General features: G+C 37.7%; 1 protein-coding gene across 6 annotated transcripts in view; it reads left to right on the forward strand.

Annotated features, from left to right (window-relative positions):
* LOC140629504 (aldo-keto reductase family 1 member D1-like) overlaps nucleotides 1-17,998 on the forward strand; it is a 343,573-nt gene that overhangs the window by 314,346 nt on the left and 11,229 nt on the right. For 3 of the 6 annotated variants that reach the window (XM_072819023.1, XM_072819022.1, XM_072819024.1), the window contains 2 exons: nucleotides 4,541-4,618; nucleotides 9,378-9,500. In XM_072819023.1, coding sequence (XP_072675124.1) covers nucleotides 4,541-4,618; nucleotides 9,378-9,500 — 201 coding nt within the window. Of the gene's footprint in view, nucleotides 1-4,540; nucleotides 4,619-9,377; nucleotides 9,501-16,393; nucleotides 16,503-17,216; nucleotides 17,384-17,998 lie in introns of those variants that run through there. The other 3 variants (XR_012027332.1, XR_012027336.1, XR_012027333.1) reach the window with 3 other exon arrangements.

A 17,998-nucleotide genomic window follows, 5' to 3' on the forward strand; every position in this document is an offset into this window, starting at 1 on the left:
TGTTTTTATAAATGACAGAAATCCAACTCAAGTTGGTGTTAGCTAAAAAGGGAGCCAGGAATTCCAAGGGATATCTAATTCAGGCACAGCTGGATCCAGAAATTCAAACTATGTATCTGGCCCTTTATCTCTAGTTTGGTTGGCTTCGTCCTCAAAAATCCTTTTCTGTTTGATGGCAAAATGGCCATTTACATGCCAAGCCTACATTGTCAACACAACATGACAATTCAGACAAAGAGAGACCACACATTAAACCTCACAGAGAAATACTGACTAGCCTTCCTTAGGTCATGTACCTGTTACTGACTAACCTTTGCAAAAGGCCAAAACGGGGACTGACTGACATCTTTGACCGAGAATAAGAGCTGGGTCAACCCACCAAAAAACATGGAAAGGGCTCCTCCAGAAGAGACAGCACAAGTATGATAGAAAACAAAATAACAGATTTCTACTGTAATTAATTAGAGGCCACTTAGCATAGTGATAAAGATCATGGGTTCCAGAAGTAGGCTGCCTAGTTTGAATCTCAGCTCTGTCACATACAAGCCAGATGACTTGGTCAGGTTATTATATGATCTTTTCCATATAATCTTAACATAGTAGAGTGGACAAAGTCTGTATGGGCTTTGGAGTCACACAGATGAGGGACTTATTTTCAGCTTTACTACTTACTAGCAATAATCACTTTGATCTTTCTTTTTCTTTTTTTTTTTTTTGGTTCTTTCTGAACTTCAATTTCATTATCAGTAAAACGGAGACAATAGCAACTAACTTGACAAATTTTGCGAGGAGTCATTAAGATTATATATGTGAAATTACAGGCACAATATCTGACATTTTATAGATAATATTCTGAAATGTTTAGGTAGAAGGGAACCTTAGTATAAGATATCCCAACAACCTAATTTCACAGAAGAGAAAGTTGAGGCCCCAAACAAGTAACTCACAGGTTTAGTCCATTAGAACAGGACCACAAGGTGGGCTCCCTGATGCCAACCCCATAACACTGCCCCTCTGTTTTGTCCTCATGAACCTAGCAATCCCAATACCCTGTGGACTACAGTGATTTTTTAATTTCAGGTTCTTGGGAGTTATAACCTCAGCCCTCAGCCTCACACAACTAACTTCACTCATTCAAAGAGTAGATTTCTATACTTAACTCTTAAAGATTTGGGAAAAGCCTATGTCTAAAAGTGAGAAAATGAAATTTATTTTTCTGTGGCTGACCGATGATGTGTAAAATCTTTTCGGGAAAGGTAAACAGAAAATTTCCACTCCTATTCTTAGATGGGATCGAGGCTCAAGGATACAGAGAGAAGGTAAAATTTTTAACAGTGAAAAATGACACAGTATAATGACATTACTTCCCAAATGAACCTGTAATTCCTATAATTGAGAAATCAATCTTCAAAGCCAAAATATCACGTTTTTTTTTAATATTTTATTTCTTTATTCATGAGAGACACACAGAAAGAGAGAGGCAGAGACACAGGCAGAGGGAGAAGTAGGCTCCATGCAGGGAGCCCGACATGGGACTCAACCTGGGGTCTTCAGGATCACAACCTGGCCTGAAGGCGGCACTCAACTGCTGAGCCACCCAGGCTGCCCTCTCCTGATTTTTTTTTAACAAGAAACCTTTCTTGCTAAAACATTTTAGCACTTTATTATTTTTTGAATGTCAATTTAACAAGCAGACACAATTTCAGAACAACAAAATACCAAAAAATCACAAGACATTTTTAAGGATTTTTTTAAAAGATTTTATTTTAGAGAAAAAAGCACAAGGGTTGGGGGGGCAGAGGGAGAAGGAAAGAAAATTTCAAGCAGACTCCATGCTGAGCACAGAGACAGATGCAGGCCTCCGTTCCAGAACCCTATGATCATGACCTGAGCTGAAAATGAGCATGACGCTTGACTGACTCCACCACCCAGGCACCCCACAATAAAACATTTTTGAAAGATGAATGAAGTTACTGCTGAGCAGGAATGAGAATCAATATCATGGGGTTTTAGAGGGTTGGATTATTCCAGCAATGGCCTACACTAAAGAGCAAGAACAGAGGACAAAGACAATGGTTTTATCAGGATGAATGGACTAGTAAAGTAGACACAGCAGAAGCCTAAGGGAGGCATCATGGAAATATTTAACATGGGTGCAGGCTTGATAAGGACTTAATTAAAATCTGGAGAGGTAAAAATTATTTAGCAGAGTTCAGAATTGAGGCATAAAGCCATTTCTGAACAGAGGTAAAACTAGGATATGCAAAAGGCAAGAAATATGGAGAAAGACTGGAGTGAAAATGTGGGTCATAGTGTTGAGAGGTTAAAAAGCTTAGAAATCAGAGATAGGAAGGGCAATTAACATGAGTGATTATGGGGCATCAAGGGGAGAGGAGCCCTTTTCCTGCTCTCACTCATTGAGACAGGCAGAATTGAGAAGAAATTATTTTCACTAAAGAGGACAATGAAGAAAATGTTATCACCAGGGGTAAGTTTCATTCAGGGGAAATGGCAGAAGGAAAATTTTTTAAATATTTAAGAATATAATTGACTTTGTCCAAATGCGTGATTTTCAACAAAAAAAAATTATCACAGTCTACAGACTTCCATGCTATCATCCACATCTAAAAGACACTTTGTCCCCATGTTATTTGATCTGTTTCAATACAGATGACTACTACCTTTTTCTTTAAACATTTTCAGCTTATGGTTCTATTGTATCACCCTCTCCAGATGCTTTGACAGCATCTTCCCTGCCAACGTCCAAACGCTGTTATGCCCAGTACTCTATCCTCAATATTGTCTTACTGAGCCACACTTTCTCTACAGGTGATCCCATGGATTGAATACCACTTTATGTGCTGATCCCTCCCAAATTTGTGTGCAGCCAAGACTTCTCTCTGAGCCTCTCTCAGACTTCTCTGTTCAATTGCCTCCTCAAATACCCACTGAATGTGGAAATTGCCATTTCAAACTCAAAATAACCAAAATAAAACTCTTGATTGCTAGCCCAAACTCAGGGAATGATCACCAATAGCCAACCAAGCAGCCTAGAAATCATCTTTTATTTCTCTCTATCCTATTTCCAAGCCCATAAGAGATGGTTCCCATTTTTAGATATAGCAAAAGAGGAAAAATCTGAAAGCCAACAGTCAGTCTTAGTTGGAAAAGGATCACCAAAAACCTAGGTTTGATACTGAGATAATTTGTGAAGTAGAAAACAGATGCTAAGCTCCTGGAGGTCCCGGAAAGGGAAAGAAAGAGCCACTGGGCAGATTATTCAGAACCAAGAAGTAATGTGCTAAGTTTTTCCGTATGATTAGGGAGTGTTCCATTCATTAGCTACACTTTTCTTAGCTGAAAAACTTCTTTTCACCCTTAAGGATGATCCTTGTTTTCTTATTAGAGTGAAAAATTTGCTGTTCTCAGGTGCCTCAGTGGTTGAGTTTCTGCCTTTGGCTCAGGGCATGATCCCCAGTCTGGGGTCCCTCCAAGGAGCTGCTTCTCCCTCTGCCTATGTCTCTGCCTCTCTGTGTCTCTCATGAATAAATAAAATATTTTTTAAAAATTTGCTGTTCTCAACTTTGGGCTTAGGATTAGATCAAAATGCTGAGCCTAAATATCCTAATTCTCAACTTCTACTCTTTATTTATGAGTAATTTTGTTATTAAGTGTTAGAGTGGCTGGTAATGAGGGTGGCAAAGAATTGCACAAAGAGTGGAGCAATAGAGAGGAGAGTTTATTCACTCTCCAAGGGAGGAGAGGAACCAGACATCTAGAAAAGTGTTGGCCCCAGGTTTATGTCAAGCTGGGCCTTTTAATGAGTTTTGAAGGATGTGAGAGGATTGTAGCTGTACCCATGGGGGAATTGGTGTGTAGAGAAGGGATCTACTCTTAGCCAGGTAGAGCAAGAAATGGCAGGTATATTGGCTCTGTCCAGGGGTTGTCTGAGATGTGGATCGTGGTCAGGCTAGAGAAGAATATATTTTGTGGTTGAAGTTTATTTCTCAAGAATATAGGGCACCATGCCCTAGAAAAACAGAGTTAGGGCCAAATGCAGACACCTGTTAGTTTTGTCTGTGTCATTGGGTGAGGTGGGAGAGGGTAGTTGAACAGATTCCTTTCATTATGAGAGAACTTCATGGTTTAAGAACAATAATAAGGGGGCGGCCCAGGTGGCTCAGTGGTTTAGCGCCACCTTCAGCCCAGGGTGTGATCCTGGAGACCCGGGAAAGAGTCCCACGTTTGGCTCCCTGCATGGAGCCTGCTTCTCCCTCTGCCTGTGTTTCTGCCTCTCTCTCTCTCATGAATAAATAAATAAAATCTTTTAAAAAATAAAGAACAATAATAATCTGTCAATAAATAAAGGAAAATGAATGCCAGAGTGAGATGAGACTAATATGTCATATTTATTATACATAAATAATTAAAATTGAATTGCTTTCCCAGGCCCAGGGTATATGGTATAATGACAACTCAAATGCCATAATTTTAATTCCCAGATATAAATAAAATAAGTTATACTCATTCTTTTGTATAGCCTGGAGATGAAATCTACCCTAAAGATGAGAATGGCAAATGGTTATATCACAAGTCAAATCTGTGTGCCACTTGGGAGGTAAGTTCAAATGGGCCTCTTTTCTTGAAGACTACATTTTTAAACTGATCTGATTATTTCTGTTCAATTTATAGAGGAATGCAGCCTTTACTCCTAATGTATAGTAATAATTGGAACAGGCATTTCTAATCATAAGCAAAGATGTGTAAAATCCCCATTTCTGCACACTGAAAAATTCTTGATTTTGTTTTGATGGAAAAGAAGAATGCCAAAGAAGAGAGAAGTGTAGAAGGAAAAAGAAAGTAAAGGAAATAAGTTCTAATGTAACCATAAATAAGACTATATCAATGAGATAAAATCACAAATTTTTGAAATTTCTCAAATTGAATTTATGAAAATCAATAATATGATGTTTAAAAGAAACAAACGTAAAGTGATACCTGAAAAACTGAAAAATAATTCTGGTTCCAGTTCTGAACAAGCTGATGGCTCCTTCCCCAAAATCATAAGAGTAGGAAAACTGGGGAAAGTAATTAAGGAAACCTATATGGATTCATGTTGGGGGTGAGGGGTGCAGATCTTTCAACTGGTTTGTTTATGAGGTAATATGGCAGCTTTTACCTAGAGTAGAAGGCAGCCCAACAAGCTGCAAGAGGATAACATAGGAAAGGAACTTAGAGTTCTTTTTGCTCTTCCTTTTCTCCTGCTGTAGCCTTGGAACAAGTATTATCTGCTCCACACATATAGAAACTTAAGACTCATGTTCAGATGTCTTCAGGAATCAAATAAGAATAGCACTGAAATCCCGCACTTGTGAGAGGCTGAGAAAAACATAAGTTACTATCTGACCTCTGGCCACCATTTCCCTCCTTCTCCCATTCAAAACTCCAAAGGCTGGGAAATTACACTCTAACAAGTATCTCTTTCTTTCTTTTTTTTTTTTTTAAGATTTTATTTATTTATTTGAGAGAGAGAGAGCAAGGAGAGCACACCAGCACAAACAAACAGGGGGGAGAGGGAGAAGCAGGCTCCCCAGTGAGCTGGGAGCCCAACATGGGGCTTGATCTCAGGACCCTGGGATCATGACCTGAGCCAAAGGCAGAAGTTCAACTGACTATGCCACCCAGGCGCCCCTAACATGTACCTCTTTCTAATGGACTTCCCCTCCACCCTCCGTAGGTAATAGATGATTATCTGAATTGCAGAGTTATTTTGAGGGGTGAGAAGCATTGATTGGGTTTTCTGATGCCTGGGGATCTCCACCCAAGAGACCATACACTCATTCCTGACCTCATTGTAGACGACTAGGTTTGGAGTCACATGTTCCCTTCCAAAGGACTGCCTGATAGCATAGCCAGTATCCTCAGGAAAAAAATGTGTTAAGACTCCCAATTACAAGGCATTTATTTTATAAAGAAACCACACATCTCAATTAGAGATCTAAACATAAACAGAACAGATGACCAAGAACTTTTAGCTTTTTTAGCCAATTAATATAACAAAGGAAATAAGAAAAGATGCTAGCAATATGAAACAAGAACAATAATGTACTTTAAAAAAAAGTGAAAATAATACTTAGTAAAGTGTAAAGCAATGCAATAAATGGGTTTAAAAATAGAATGGATATAAACAAAGAAAAAATTATCAGATTGAAAGATCAGAATGAGGAAACTATCCTCCCCCAAATGTGAAGAAGGAAAGGACAAGAAAATGTTTTAAGTATGAAAGAAAGGCTAAGAGTTGTAAAGGATAAAATTAGAATTTCTAGCATCCATACAATAGGAGTCTCAGGAAAAAAAGAAAGAAAAAAAGAAAAGGAGGTAATATTTGAAGAAAAAAAAAGATAAGGTGTGGATCACCAAAGAGAAAAGAGAAGAAAAACCTTACTAGGTACATTACAGTGAAATTTCAGAATATCAAATATACAGAGAAAATGATAAAACTTCCCAAGTATAGCAAACAAGCCAATAAAGAAAAAAAATGGAAGAAACAATAATAAATCAAGATGACAGGAAAAGAAGAGGAAAAATGAATAGATGGGAAAAATAGAAAGCAAAGAGCAAGATGAGAGATTTATACTCACTTATAAAAAAATAAATAAAATAAATTCCTATTAATAATCACAATATATGTAAATGGTCTAAACAACTCAGTTAAAAGGCAGAGGTTATCAGAATAGATAGAAAGCAAAACCCCACTGTATATATTATTTATAAGAAACCCGTTTTATTTTTTTATAATAAATTTATTTTTTATTGGTGTTCAATTTACCAACATAACACCCAGTGCTCATCCCATCAAGTGCCCCCCTCAGTGCCCGTCACCCCATTCACCCCCACCCCCCGCCCTCCTCCCCTTCCACCACCCTTAGTTCATTTCCCAGAGTTAGGAGTCTTTATGTTCTGTCTCCCTTTCTGATATTTCCCACACATTTCTTCTCCCTTCCCTTCTATTCCCTTTCACTATTATTTATATTCCCCAAATGAATGAGAACATACAATGTTTGTCCTTCTCCGATTGACTTACTTCACTCAGCATAATACCCTCCAGTTCCATCCACATTGAAGCAAATGGTGGGTATTTGTCGAAGAAACCCATTTTAAATAAAAAGACACAAATAGGTTAGAAGTAAAAGATTAAGAAAAAAAGTAGGGATCCCTGGGTGGCGCAGTGGTTTGGTGCCTGCCTTTGGCCCAGGGTGCGATCCTGGAGACCTGGGATCGAATCCCACATCGGGCTCCCAGTGCATGGAGCCTGCTTCTCCCTCTGCCTATGTCTCTGCCTCTCTCTCTCTCTCTGTGACTATCATAAATAAATAAAAATTAAAAAAAAAGAAAAAAGTAAAAGGATAGAAAAAGATATACTAGGCTTTTTATTTCCTTCAAAAGAAAGTTGGAATAGCTATTTTAATGTTAGCAAAGGTTTCAGAACAAAAAGTATTACCAAAGATAAAGAAGTGTGTTTATCCTAATAACAGAACTTAGTAACAGCACCTTGTAACAGAACTCCAAAATACATGAATCTTAAATGAAGAGAAGTGAGGATGAGAATAATCTACAATTATAGTCAAAGATTTCAAAACCTCTATCTCAATAATTGAGATAATAAGTAGACATAAAATCTATAGAAGAGATTTAAACATTATCAACCGGGGATCCCTGGCTGGTTCAGCTGTTTGACGCCTGCCTTTGGCCCAGGGTGTGATCCTGGAGTCCCAGAATCAAGTCCTGCGTCGGGCTCCCTGCATGGAGCCTGCTTCTTCCTCTGCCTGTGTCTCTGCCTCTCTCTATCATGAATAAATAAATAAATAAATCCTTTTTAAAAATTAAAAATAAACATTATCAACCAGCTTATCCTAATTGACATTTATTGAATATTTCACCAAAATATAGCAAAATGCTATTTTTCAAGTACACATAGAACATTTAACAAAATAGTCCACTGAGACATGAAACAAATCTCAACACATTTAATTATATTCTTTATACAAAGTAGGCTGTCTGATAAAATTAGAATTAAATTTGAAGTCATGAACAACAATATATCTGAAAAACCATCAGATATTTGGAAACTGAAAACATACATGTAAATAACCCATAGGACGAGAAATAAGATCTGTATTTATACATAATGTATATGTTAGCAACACATAATTGGAAATTAAATCTTTTTAAATGATATTGTTTTAGAGATAAATCCAACAAAATCAGTGTAAGAGTTAAACAGTAAAAACTAAAATATATTACTAAGAGCAATTTATTTTTAAGTAATCTACTATGCCCAATGTGGGCTTGAACTCACAACCTCAAGATGAAGAGTTACATGCTCTACCAATTCAGCCAGCCATGCACCACTACTGAGAGCAATTTTTAAAACTCTAAGTGAGAGATACATCATGTTCTTTGATAGAAAGACCGAATATATTAAGATGTTAATTTTCCACAAACTGATAGATTCAATGAAATCCCAGTCAAAATACAAAAAGAAATTGAAAAGCTGATTCTAAAATTTATAGGGGGGATGCCTGGGTGGCTTAGCGGTTGAGCTTCTGCCTTTGGCTGAGGTTGTGATCTCAGAGACCCAGGATCAAGTCCTACATCGGGCTCCCTGCATGGATCCTGCTTCTCCCTCTGCCTCTCTCTCTCTCTCTCTCTCTCATGAATAAATAAATAAATAAATCTTTAAAAAATTTATATAGAGAAGTGCAAATAGCATAATGATAAATGAGTCAATTTACCAAGAAAATATACCAATTTTAAACACATGCGTACCATATAAAATATTTTCAAAATATATAAAGCAAGAGTCAATAAACTATAATAAGACACTGATAAATTCTTCTAATATAGTGGGAAATTTCTAACATATTCCTTTAAATTATTGAGAAACCAGGAAAAGCTAGACCCAGCTTTGTATATAATGTGTGTGTGTGTGTGTGTGTGTATGAGACACAGAACGAGAGGAGAGAGCAATTTGTATCTAATAAAAGGAGAATATACCTTTTCACACACACCAGACATTTATAAAAATGGATCAGATACCATGCTATAAAGCAAACCTCAACAGATTTCAAGAAATAAGATCATTTTTAATGTACTGGTATATATTGTGAAAATGCAAGGGGAAGATATGCTGTACGTTTCCCAAACTAATTCAAATACAGAATTCCTGCCTATCTCTCCCACTTTTTTTAAGTCTTCACAGAATGTCTGTTAACATACCCAGGGACTTTCCTTCTTAAAGAATTGATTGTCACCCCCGTAAACATTCTCATTTGTTTTGAGGCTTTTGTCTTAACCCTTTGGCCTTTACTCAACAGGGTTTGGAAGCTTGCAAAGATGCTGGCTTGGTGAAATCCCTTGGAGTTTCCAATTTTAACCGCAGGCAGCTGGAGCTCATCTTGAACAAACCAGGACTCAAACATAAGCCAGTCAGCAACCAGGTACAGTTTGACAGGAGGTGGGAGGGGAGAGGGGAATGTGAGGAGTAGAGGGAGATTCCAATATTTACTTAACAGGAGAATGCTGGAGTAGGATTTGGAAATCTTGTGGTCATTAACACATATCTCATCATAGGACCATGAGAGCAAGTCTTTTGACTTCTCTCAATTTATGTCTCTTAAAAAAAGATTTGCAAGTTCAAATCCAGGCAAAAATAATCCAAAGAATTTTTTTGAAGAAAAATCATGAGGAGGAACTAGATCTGCCAGACATTAAGATATACAGAGTTTAAATTAATAGAAAATAAGAAATATCTTAGAAACAGGCCCAAGTATGATAAAAACTTAATATAGAGACAATAACACAAACGAGTGGCAAAGAGGTGAATTTTTCAGTAAATAGTGTGGAGGAAATGGTTAGTTATGTAGAAGCCAATACAGATCTTTGCCTCATGTCCTACTCCTAGTATCTCTTTGATCAGAAGTTAAAGGAGAAAGAGGAAATCATTTGTGAGTGCTACAAAACAATTTTAGTTTTCTAGAGCTATAGATAGAAAATGAAGCCATGGGAAAATTATAAAAGAAATGGACATATTTATAGTATAAAAACATTAAACTCTAAAAATATTAGAAACAGGGGTGCCTGGGTGGCTCAGTTATATAAGCATCTGCCTTTGGCTCAGATCATGATCCCAGGATCCTGAGATAGAGCCCAGATCGGGTAGGGGGTGGGGGACTGGGCTCTGCTCAACAGGGGGTCTGCTTCTACCTCCCCCCTGCTCTTCCTTGCTCCCTCTCAAATAAATAAATAAATAAATAAATAAATAAATAAATAAATAAGAAACAAAGAGCAAGTAAAATGGAAAATTATATTTTTGAATATAATAGAAAAGGGGATCATATCCTTATGAATTAAGAGCCTAATAAAAATTAATGAAAAAATCAAAGATAAAACACTAAAGCTCAACAGAAAAGTGAGTAAAAGAACTATGAACAGAAATTCAAGACAAATTGTGAGACTAGTAAACATATGAAAAATGTTCAACTGCACTGATAATTACAGAAATTTAAAGTATTATTTTATATTGCGTCAAAACAGCAAGGCTTTTGCTTTGTTTTTTTAACATAACGTTCCATATAAGCAAGTGATGAATTGCTAGCAAGTGCAAATTTGTTCAGCCTCACTGGGAAGCAATTTGGCAATAAGTGTCAAGAGCCTTAAAAAATGTTCACAGTCTTATATTCCTAAGAATTTATCCTTGTGGGAATGCCTGGGTAGCTCAGCGGTTGAGCCTCTGCATTAGGCTCAGGACATGATCCCTGGTGGGGATGGTGGGGATCCCTGTGGGGGGTCTGCTTCTCTGTCTTCCTGTGTCTCTGCCTCTCTCTGTGTGTCTCTCCTGAATAAATTAAATAAATCTTTAAAAAAAGAAAAGAATTTATCCTTGTGAAAAAAAACCTGAAAGCTTTCAAGTGTGTTTGTCACAGCACTGTTTATAAAGGCCAAGAGGGGAAAAAAAGGAAACAACACAAATATGAAAAATTAGGGGGATATTTAAATAAATTATAAATCTCATATAATATAAAATCTTAATAAAAGAGGTTCTTGAATCATTTTTGAGCAAAAGAGCAGTGGCCATAATATTAAAGGGAAAAACCAGGATACAAAATATAATAGAGTATTGATGTGAATACATTAGTTAAAAACATGCATAGGACTGTTGGGGATTTACCCCAAAGATTCAGATGCAATGAAACGCTGGGACACCTGCACCCCTATGTTTCTAGCAGCAATGGCCACAATAGCCAAACTGTGGAAGGAGCCTTGGTGTCCATTGAAAGATGAATGGATAAAGAAGATGTGGTTTATGTATACAATGGAATATTCCTCAGCCATTAGGAACGACAAATACCACCATTTGCTTCAAAGTGGATAGAACTGGAGGGTATTATGCTGAGTGAAGTAAGTCAATCGGAAAAGGACAAACAATGTATGTTCTCATTCATTTGGGGAATATAAATAATAGTGAAAGGGAATATAAGGGAAGGGAGAAGAAAAAGACTCCTAACTCGGGGAAACGAACTAGGGGTGGTGGAAGGGGAGGAGGGCAGGAGGTGGGGGTGACTGGGTGACGGGCACTGAGGGGGGCACTTGATGGGATGAGCACTGGGTGTTATTCTGTATGTTGGTAAATTGAACACCAATAAAAAATTAATTTATTAAAAAAAAAAAAACATGCATAGGGGACAGCCCCGGTGGCACTGCGGTTTAGCACTACCTGCAGCCCCGGGGTGTGATCCTGGAGACCCAGGATCGAGTCCCATGTCGGGCTTCCCGCATGGAGCCTGCTTCTCCCTCTGCCTGTGTTCCTGTCTCTCTCTCTCTCTCTGAATAAATAAATAAATCTTTAAAAAATATATAAATAAATAAAGATAAAATAAAAATAAAAACATGCATAGGAAAAATATTGGAAAGAAATATATCAAAATACTAACTGGTTAACTCTGCCTGTGAATTTTACAAGTGAATTCTGTTTTCTTCTTTATGCTTTTCTATATTTTCCAAACTTTCTGTAAGGAGCATATGTTATTTTTATAATCACAACAAAATATTGTTAAGTGGGGATAATGATACTCTCTTCACTCTACTTCATAAAACACTAAGAGGCTACATTTAAAAATGCCCTTAGGGTAAAGATTCATGTATTGGAGTTATGGTTGACTTGTTTGCTTGATTCATCATATTTAGTAACTCAAAACAGTCTTGTTTGAGTTCATAACAGAAAGAATGAATTATTACCTATCATGACAATAGCCCACAGCTAAAATAGAAGTGTTGCTATATTTAGAAGGATCACTTCCTAATTGACACCTAAGCCAACACTATACCATATGCTCTAAGGAGCAGAGAGCAACAACCCTTGACTTCCTAATTGATCTCAATCTCTCCCTTTATTCCTACCCTAACTCTCACCAGCTCATCTCCCTCCTGCACCCCCAAGGACAATATTTTGTTATAAAAGGCCAAAATGACACACTTTTTCTTACAAATGTACAAAGAAAGATGATGCTTTTTGACCTCAGAAGGAAAAATGGAGTAAGAATTTGACAGTGTGTCTTGTCATGCCAAGGAAGAAATACCCTGATATGTTGGCACAAGAATCATGAACAGCTTCACAAATGTACCCTGCAAAGGAAACAAGACATGTGGGAAGATCATATCCCAGGCTTCTTCGTTTGCTTCATGATATGGAAAGCAGAGCATATCAATACTCTTGAGATGGTACAGATCAAAGTGCAGGTCTACTGGCCACCTGCCATTACCCTATGCCTGGGGTATGACCACCTACACTCCAGAAACACACGTTTAGTTCAAACAGCTTTCAGCCCAGGAACATGATGACATATTGTGGGCATTATACAGGGTGGTCACAACTTATATATAAGGGATACATACCTGAAGACCTTGTGTAATTCATAATTCACATACTTAAAAACTAATTTTCCCATTAGAATAAATCAAAAGCATAATTTGCAAAATGTTTATATTTCTTCAAAGACTTTATGAACAAGGGCACAAAGAATATTATCTCACTGTGTACTCATTCTCAGAGCCTGAGCATTCCTTAGTACTACCTCTGATGCCTGTCTACACAAAGGTGTCTCCAGGCTCCATCCCTCACTTAATCTCTTTGAAAGCCTTCCTACTGGGTCATTTGTCATGCAGTGTTTTCCCAGCCTAATTCAAAGGAGACTGTGGCTCTGCCTCAGGCCATTTAATCTCACATACCTAACTCTAGTAACAAATGAAGGGAGAGAGGTGGGGAGAAAGGCAAGATCTCCAAATTCTTCAGTTTTTCCTAACCCTATTCACTATGCCTAAATCACAGGTGTCCTGACTTCGGAATCTATATATATATATTTGAGTAACTTAAATGAAAATTCAACACACTTCTTCTAAGAAAGACACAGAATGAGGTTACTGTCTTCCTTCACAGGGTCTAAGAGAGAAGGGTAGGAGGAACAGGTCATAACCATCATTCATTATCAGCAGTTCCAATTTTCAGAAAGTAAGCTATAAAGGGGAAAATAGTAATGCAAATTAATAGTCCACTTTCTGGCACCACCATCTTTAAGAAAGTCAAGTCAAAAAAAAAAAGTCAAGTCAAAGAACTCATCTGTCGTAAGAGCCAGCTTAACTTCACCTTGTGAGATTCTTGATATCTGAAGTTCTGCAGTATCAAATAGTGTTGTAAAAGCCCCAGACATGTCAAGACACTGACAAGTGACCTCAATTTTACAGAATAAACAAGAAAAAGTAAAGACTGAATCTCCACTAGCCCATCCACAAAGGGCTATAACCAGCCCCTAAGAAAGATGGAAGCAAGTGTGCTTAGATATGCTTCACCTTGGAAATGAGCTAGTTCAGGGCAATGATGACATCAAGTGACAACAGAAACTATCACTACCCTCTACCTGAAACTGAGCATCCAGTGCCAGCATACCAAACAAGGATCATCCACTGGCCTGAAATGACCCCACCAAGCTGCAGCCCTGATGAAGCTCCTTCCTAAGATGCTGGCTTGGTCCTCTCTGTATTGTTACTGTTTTCATTCAACAGTCACTGAGCACCTGCCTTATGCCAGGCACTTTGCTATGCTTTAGGCATGCATAAGAGACCAACGACAGATACAGCCCTTCCTCTTAGGGCACTAGCCGCCTAGTGGGGAGCAGATATGAATCAATCACATAAGTTATTGGTAATTAGAAACTTAGATAAATGCTCTGAAAAGAAGAAATATGGTTCTCTGTGAGTTCGTATGCACTTGGATCTTATTAACTTATCTACTCCCACCCCCAGAATTTCCCTCACTGGGTGTCTCTTTATTTTTTTATTTTTTTTTATTTTTATTTATTTATGATAGTCACACAGAGACAGAGAGAGAGAGAGAGGCAGAGACACAGGCAGAGGGAGAAGCAGGCTCCATGCACCGGGAGCCCGATGTGGGATTCGATCCCAGGTCTCTAGGATCGCGCCTTGGGCCAAAGGCAGGCGCTAAACCGCTGCGCCACCCAGGGATCCCACTGGGTGTCTCTTTAGTGATATGCCCTAGGATTTTTACCTAACAACTCTCTATGCAAAGATTTATATTATATTGTTATGCTGTTATTTGAGTTCTTAGGTTAACTCAAAAGTTCTCATTGAGCAGATGTTTCTTTTTTTTAATTTTTATTTATTTATGATAGTCACAGAGAGAGAGAGAGAGAGAGAGAGAGAGGCAGAGACACAGGCAGAGGGAGAAGCAGCCTCCATGCACCAGAAGCCCGACGTGGGATTCAATCCCGGGTCTCCAGGATCACACCCTGGGCCAAAGGCAGGCGCCAAACCACTGCGCCACCCAGGGATCCCATGAGCAGATGTTTCTAGTATGTTGCCCAATGCAACTCTCTCTAATCTCCCAGAATCTCCCAGATTTCAGTTCACAGATTGTTCAGTCATAGATTCGATATGCACATATCTATTTGTTCTATTTCTAATTGTGATAGCCTTATTATGCACACATGTTGCCATAAGCCATATGAAGTCCTTTTTCAAAGAGTAGATTATAAAACGTTCAATGTCTTTATGAACACACACATACACATATACATATGGATGTACACCTACATACTTCTACATATTTAATAAGGCCAGAGACATGCAACAGCACACCAGTCTGATTAGAAAGGAGTCCTTAAATTTTGTATTTGGAATGAGCAGGCAGGCATTAAATTAAGGAATTCATACTTAGTTTCTAAGCAGTGGAGTGATGTGATAAAACACATGTCTTGGAGAGACTGGTCTACCAATAATAGACAAGATTGGAAATGAAAAAGTAGAGAGCGATGTTGGAAGTCAGAGAGATAAAGGAAGGAAACACTAAAGAGTGTGATTCCTGCCTTTTTTTAGTCTGTGTTACTTTCTAGAATTATTTAAGAAATGTTCCAAGGGGTGGAAAGCCCACAAGTGTTTCTTAGGATAAAGGAACAAGATTATGTCAGAAAAAAAAAAAGTGTATCAAATTAGAGAACAGAAAGAAGAAGGAAGACCCACTACAAAGAGGCCCAGTTTACCTTTGCCACTTAATCAGTAGCATCTCCTTGTGCCTTCTAGAAATAAAACTCACCAAATACTCTTCCAGACAATCAAGATAAGTATATACTTCAATTATTTTAATTCAGCGTTGGTTGATTTTAATCCAAAAAGGAAAGAAAAGCATAGGTCAAATATTACCATAGTGGTTAAGAAGACATGTTGAGAAGAACTTTATGACACAAGCACTTTTTAATGCAGGAATCTTGCCAGTAAGATACTGAAGACGAATGCAGGCCTGCACTGGATAGTGTAAAGAACTCTTGGCCAAGATGACAAAATTCATCTTTAAATTTCATTTTATACATGCTCTACCCCTTGTGAAAATATTCTTAGATGCCTGATAGCTACAGAGAGAGGGCTTTTGCAACATGTCACTTCTACTTACCAGGCTGTAATCTGAACCTTGAGACTGCTTTTTTGTTACAGAAAATTGTATTTGGAAAAAAAAATGTATTTGCTAGAATGGTGACTAGTTAGGTCTGTTCCTTCAAAGTTTTAAACTATGCTAACTTGACAAAACTGAATTTGCTCCCCACTGATTTTAGGATTATTCTACAGATGGTGACCTCATTAACCATGTTTTAATTAATCTCACCAATAAACAATGCCAACTTCCTTGTTAGGAATAATATTTAGCATTTGCCTCATTATCCATAATACTTTTAAATGGGTTTTATTGAAGAAATTTTTTAAAACTGTGTAAAACTGCATTCCTCCAAGGCTTTAATTTTGTGCTCTGCTCTCTAATGCAACCATGTAGGTTGAGTGCCATCCGTATTTCACCCAGCCAAAACTCTTGAAATTTTGCCAACAACATGACATTGTCATTATTGCATACAGCCCTTTGGGGACTTCTAGGAATCCAACCTCGTAAGCAATGCTGTATATCTCTTCAGCAGTGTTTCCTTTGGTGTAGAGTATGAAACTGATGTGAATTACTTGGTTGGCAAGATTATATGGCTCTGTGATTTTAAGAAAGTAACAAAGTCTTTGAGTCATTCTCTATATACACAAATTGGAGCTAATAAAACCTTCCTCACAAAGGTGGTATAAGAATTTATTACACTGTATGTATGAAATTACCTAACAATGCCTGAAACATGGGATATACCCCCACAAATGTTTAGGTATTATCTGACAGTCTCCATGACCATATCCTGAAATTTTAGAATTTTTTGATTTCTGTATTCCAATATAGCACTTCTGCTGTGATGTGTTCCATAGACTTAAGTAGAAATTTTTCTACGTGAAGATGACTCTAATAGATGTGCCTCTATTTCTTCCACTTTGGTCTTCCTGCCTTCCCCATATGCCTACTTCCAACCCAGTTCTCTCTGTAAGACCCTTCAAAGAAATACCATTTACCCTCCGAAAGAGGCAGCTCTATAAATTTGCCTCTCTTGATCTTTTCATGTTAAAAGCAACTCTTCACTGAGTGCTCTGCTCTCTGAGAAATTGGTTACAGGTGACCTGAAGTGGTAGGTGGCCAGGGGGATAGGGAGCCAGAGGAGGGAGGTGATTGACTAACCATCTGTTCTCATTACTTGAGCTAAATATGATGCAGGTTTTGATTTTTTTTTAAGGGTGAATATATCTTCCCCACCTTTGCTAAAGGATGAACTTCTTAATGCACTGGGGAAAAAGTACAAGAAGACAGCAGCTCAAATCGTTTTTGCGTTTCAACATCCAGAGAGGAGTAGTTGTTATTCCTAAAAGCTTTAACCCTGAAAGGATCAAGGAAAACTTTCAAGTAAGAGAACTGCTTCTGGAAATGTAGAAAGTAGAGTTGTTTTGTTTTGTTTGTTCATTTTTTGGAGAATCTTCTGTTCAGATTAATAAGAAACTTGTAATGCCTTCATATTTTATTGTACACCTGCTCTCCAACCCACATTCTTTATATCTGAATTTAACTTTAGGTGAATTTGAGACAGTTCCCAGCACTTTGGGGTTTGCTTTACTACTTGTACTTTACCTAGCTCCCTTATTTTCTTCCGTTTCCTTAACCTATTGACTCTTGGCACTTACCTACTCACTTCACCAGCATGGCAGAAATAGAAGGTATAAAATTTGAAGTTCATAATAGGAAACTTTCCATCTTCTTTTTTTATTTGCTGGGGACAAATTTGGACATTATTGAAGAGGATCATTAGACTTCATGAATGCTAATTGCCTTTATCTCCTCTATAAATAATTTGGAATCAGCCTCATAACTTACAGGTGAGAAGAGGCCGCTAGACAAAGGCATGATTAGTTTACTACTACTCAAGACTAAACTGCTAGGTAAATAAAGCCATAGAAAAATATCATGCAAAATTAATTAGTGACTCATCAGTTAATAATCTCAAAAGCTAAGTGGTTTTTGTTT

The sequence above is a fragment of the Canis lupus genome (genome assembly GCF_048164855.1).
Source record: "Canis lupus baileyi chromosome 15 unlocalized genomic scaffold, mCanLup2.hap1 SUPER_15_unloc_2, whole genome shotgun sequence".
NCBI classification, from domain to species: domain Eukaryota; kingdom Metazoa; phylum Chordata; class Mammalia; order Carnivora; family Canidae; genus Canis; species Canis lupus.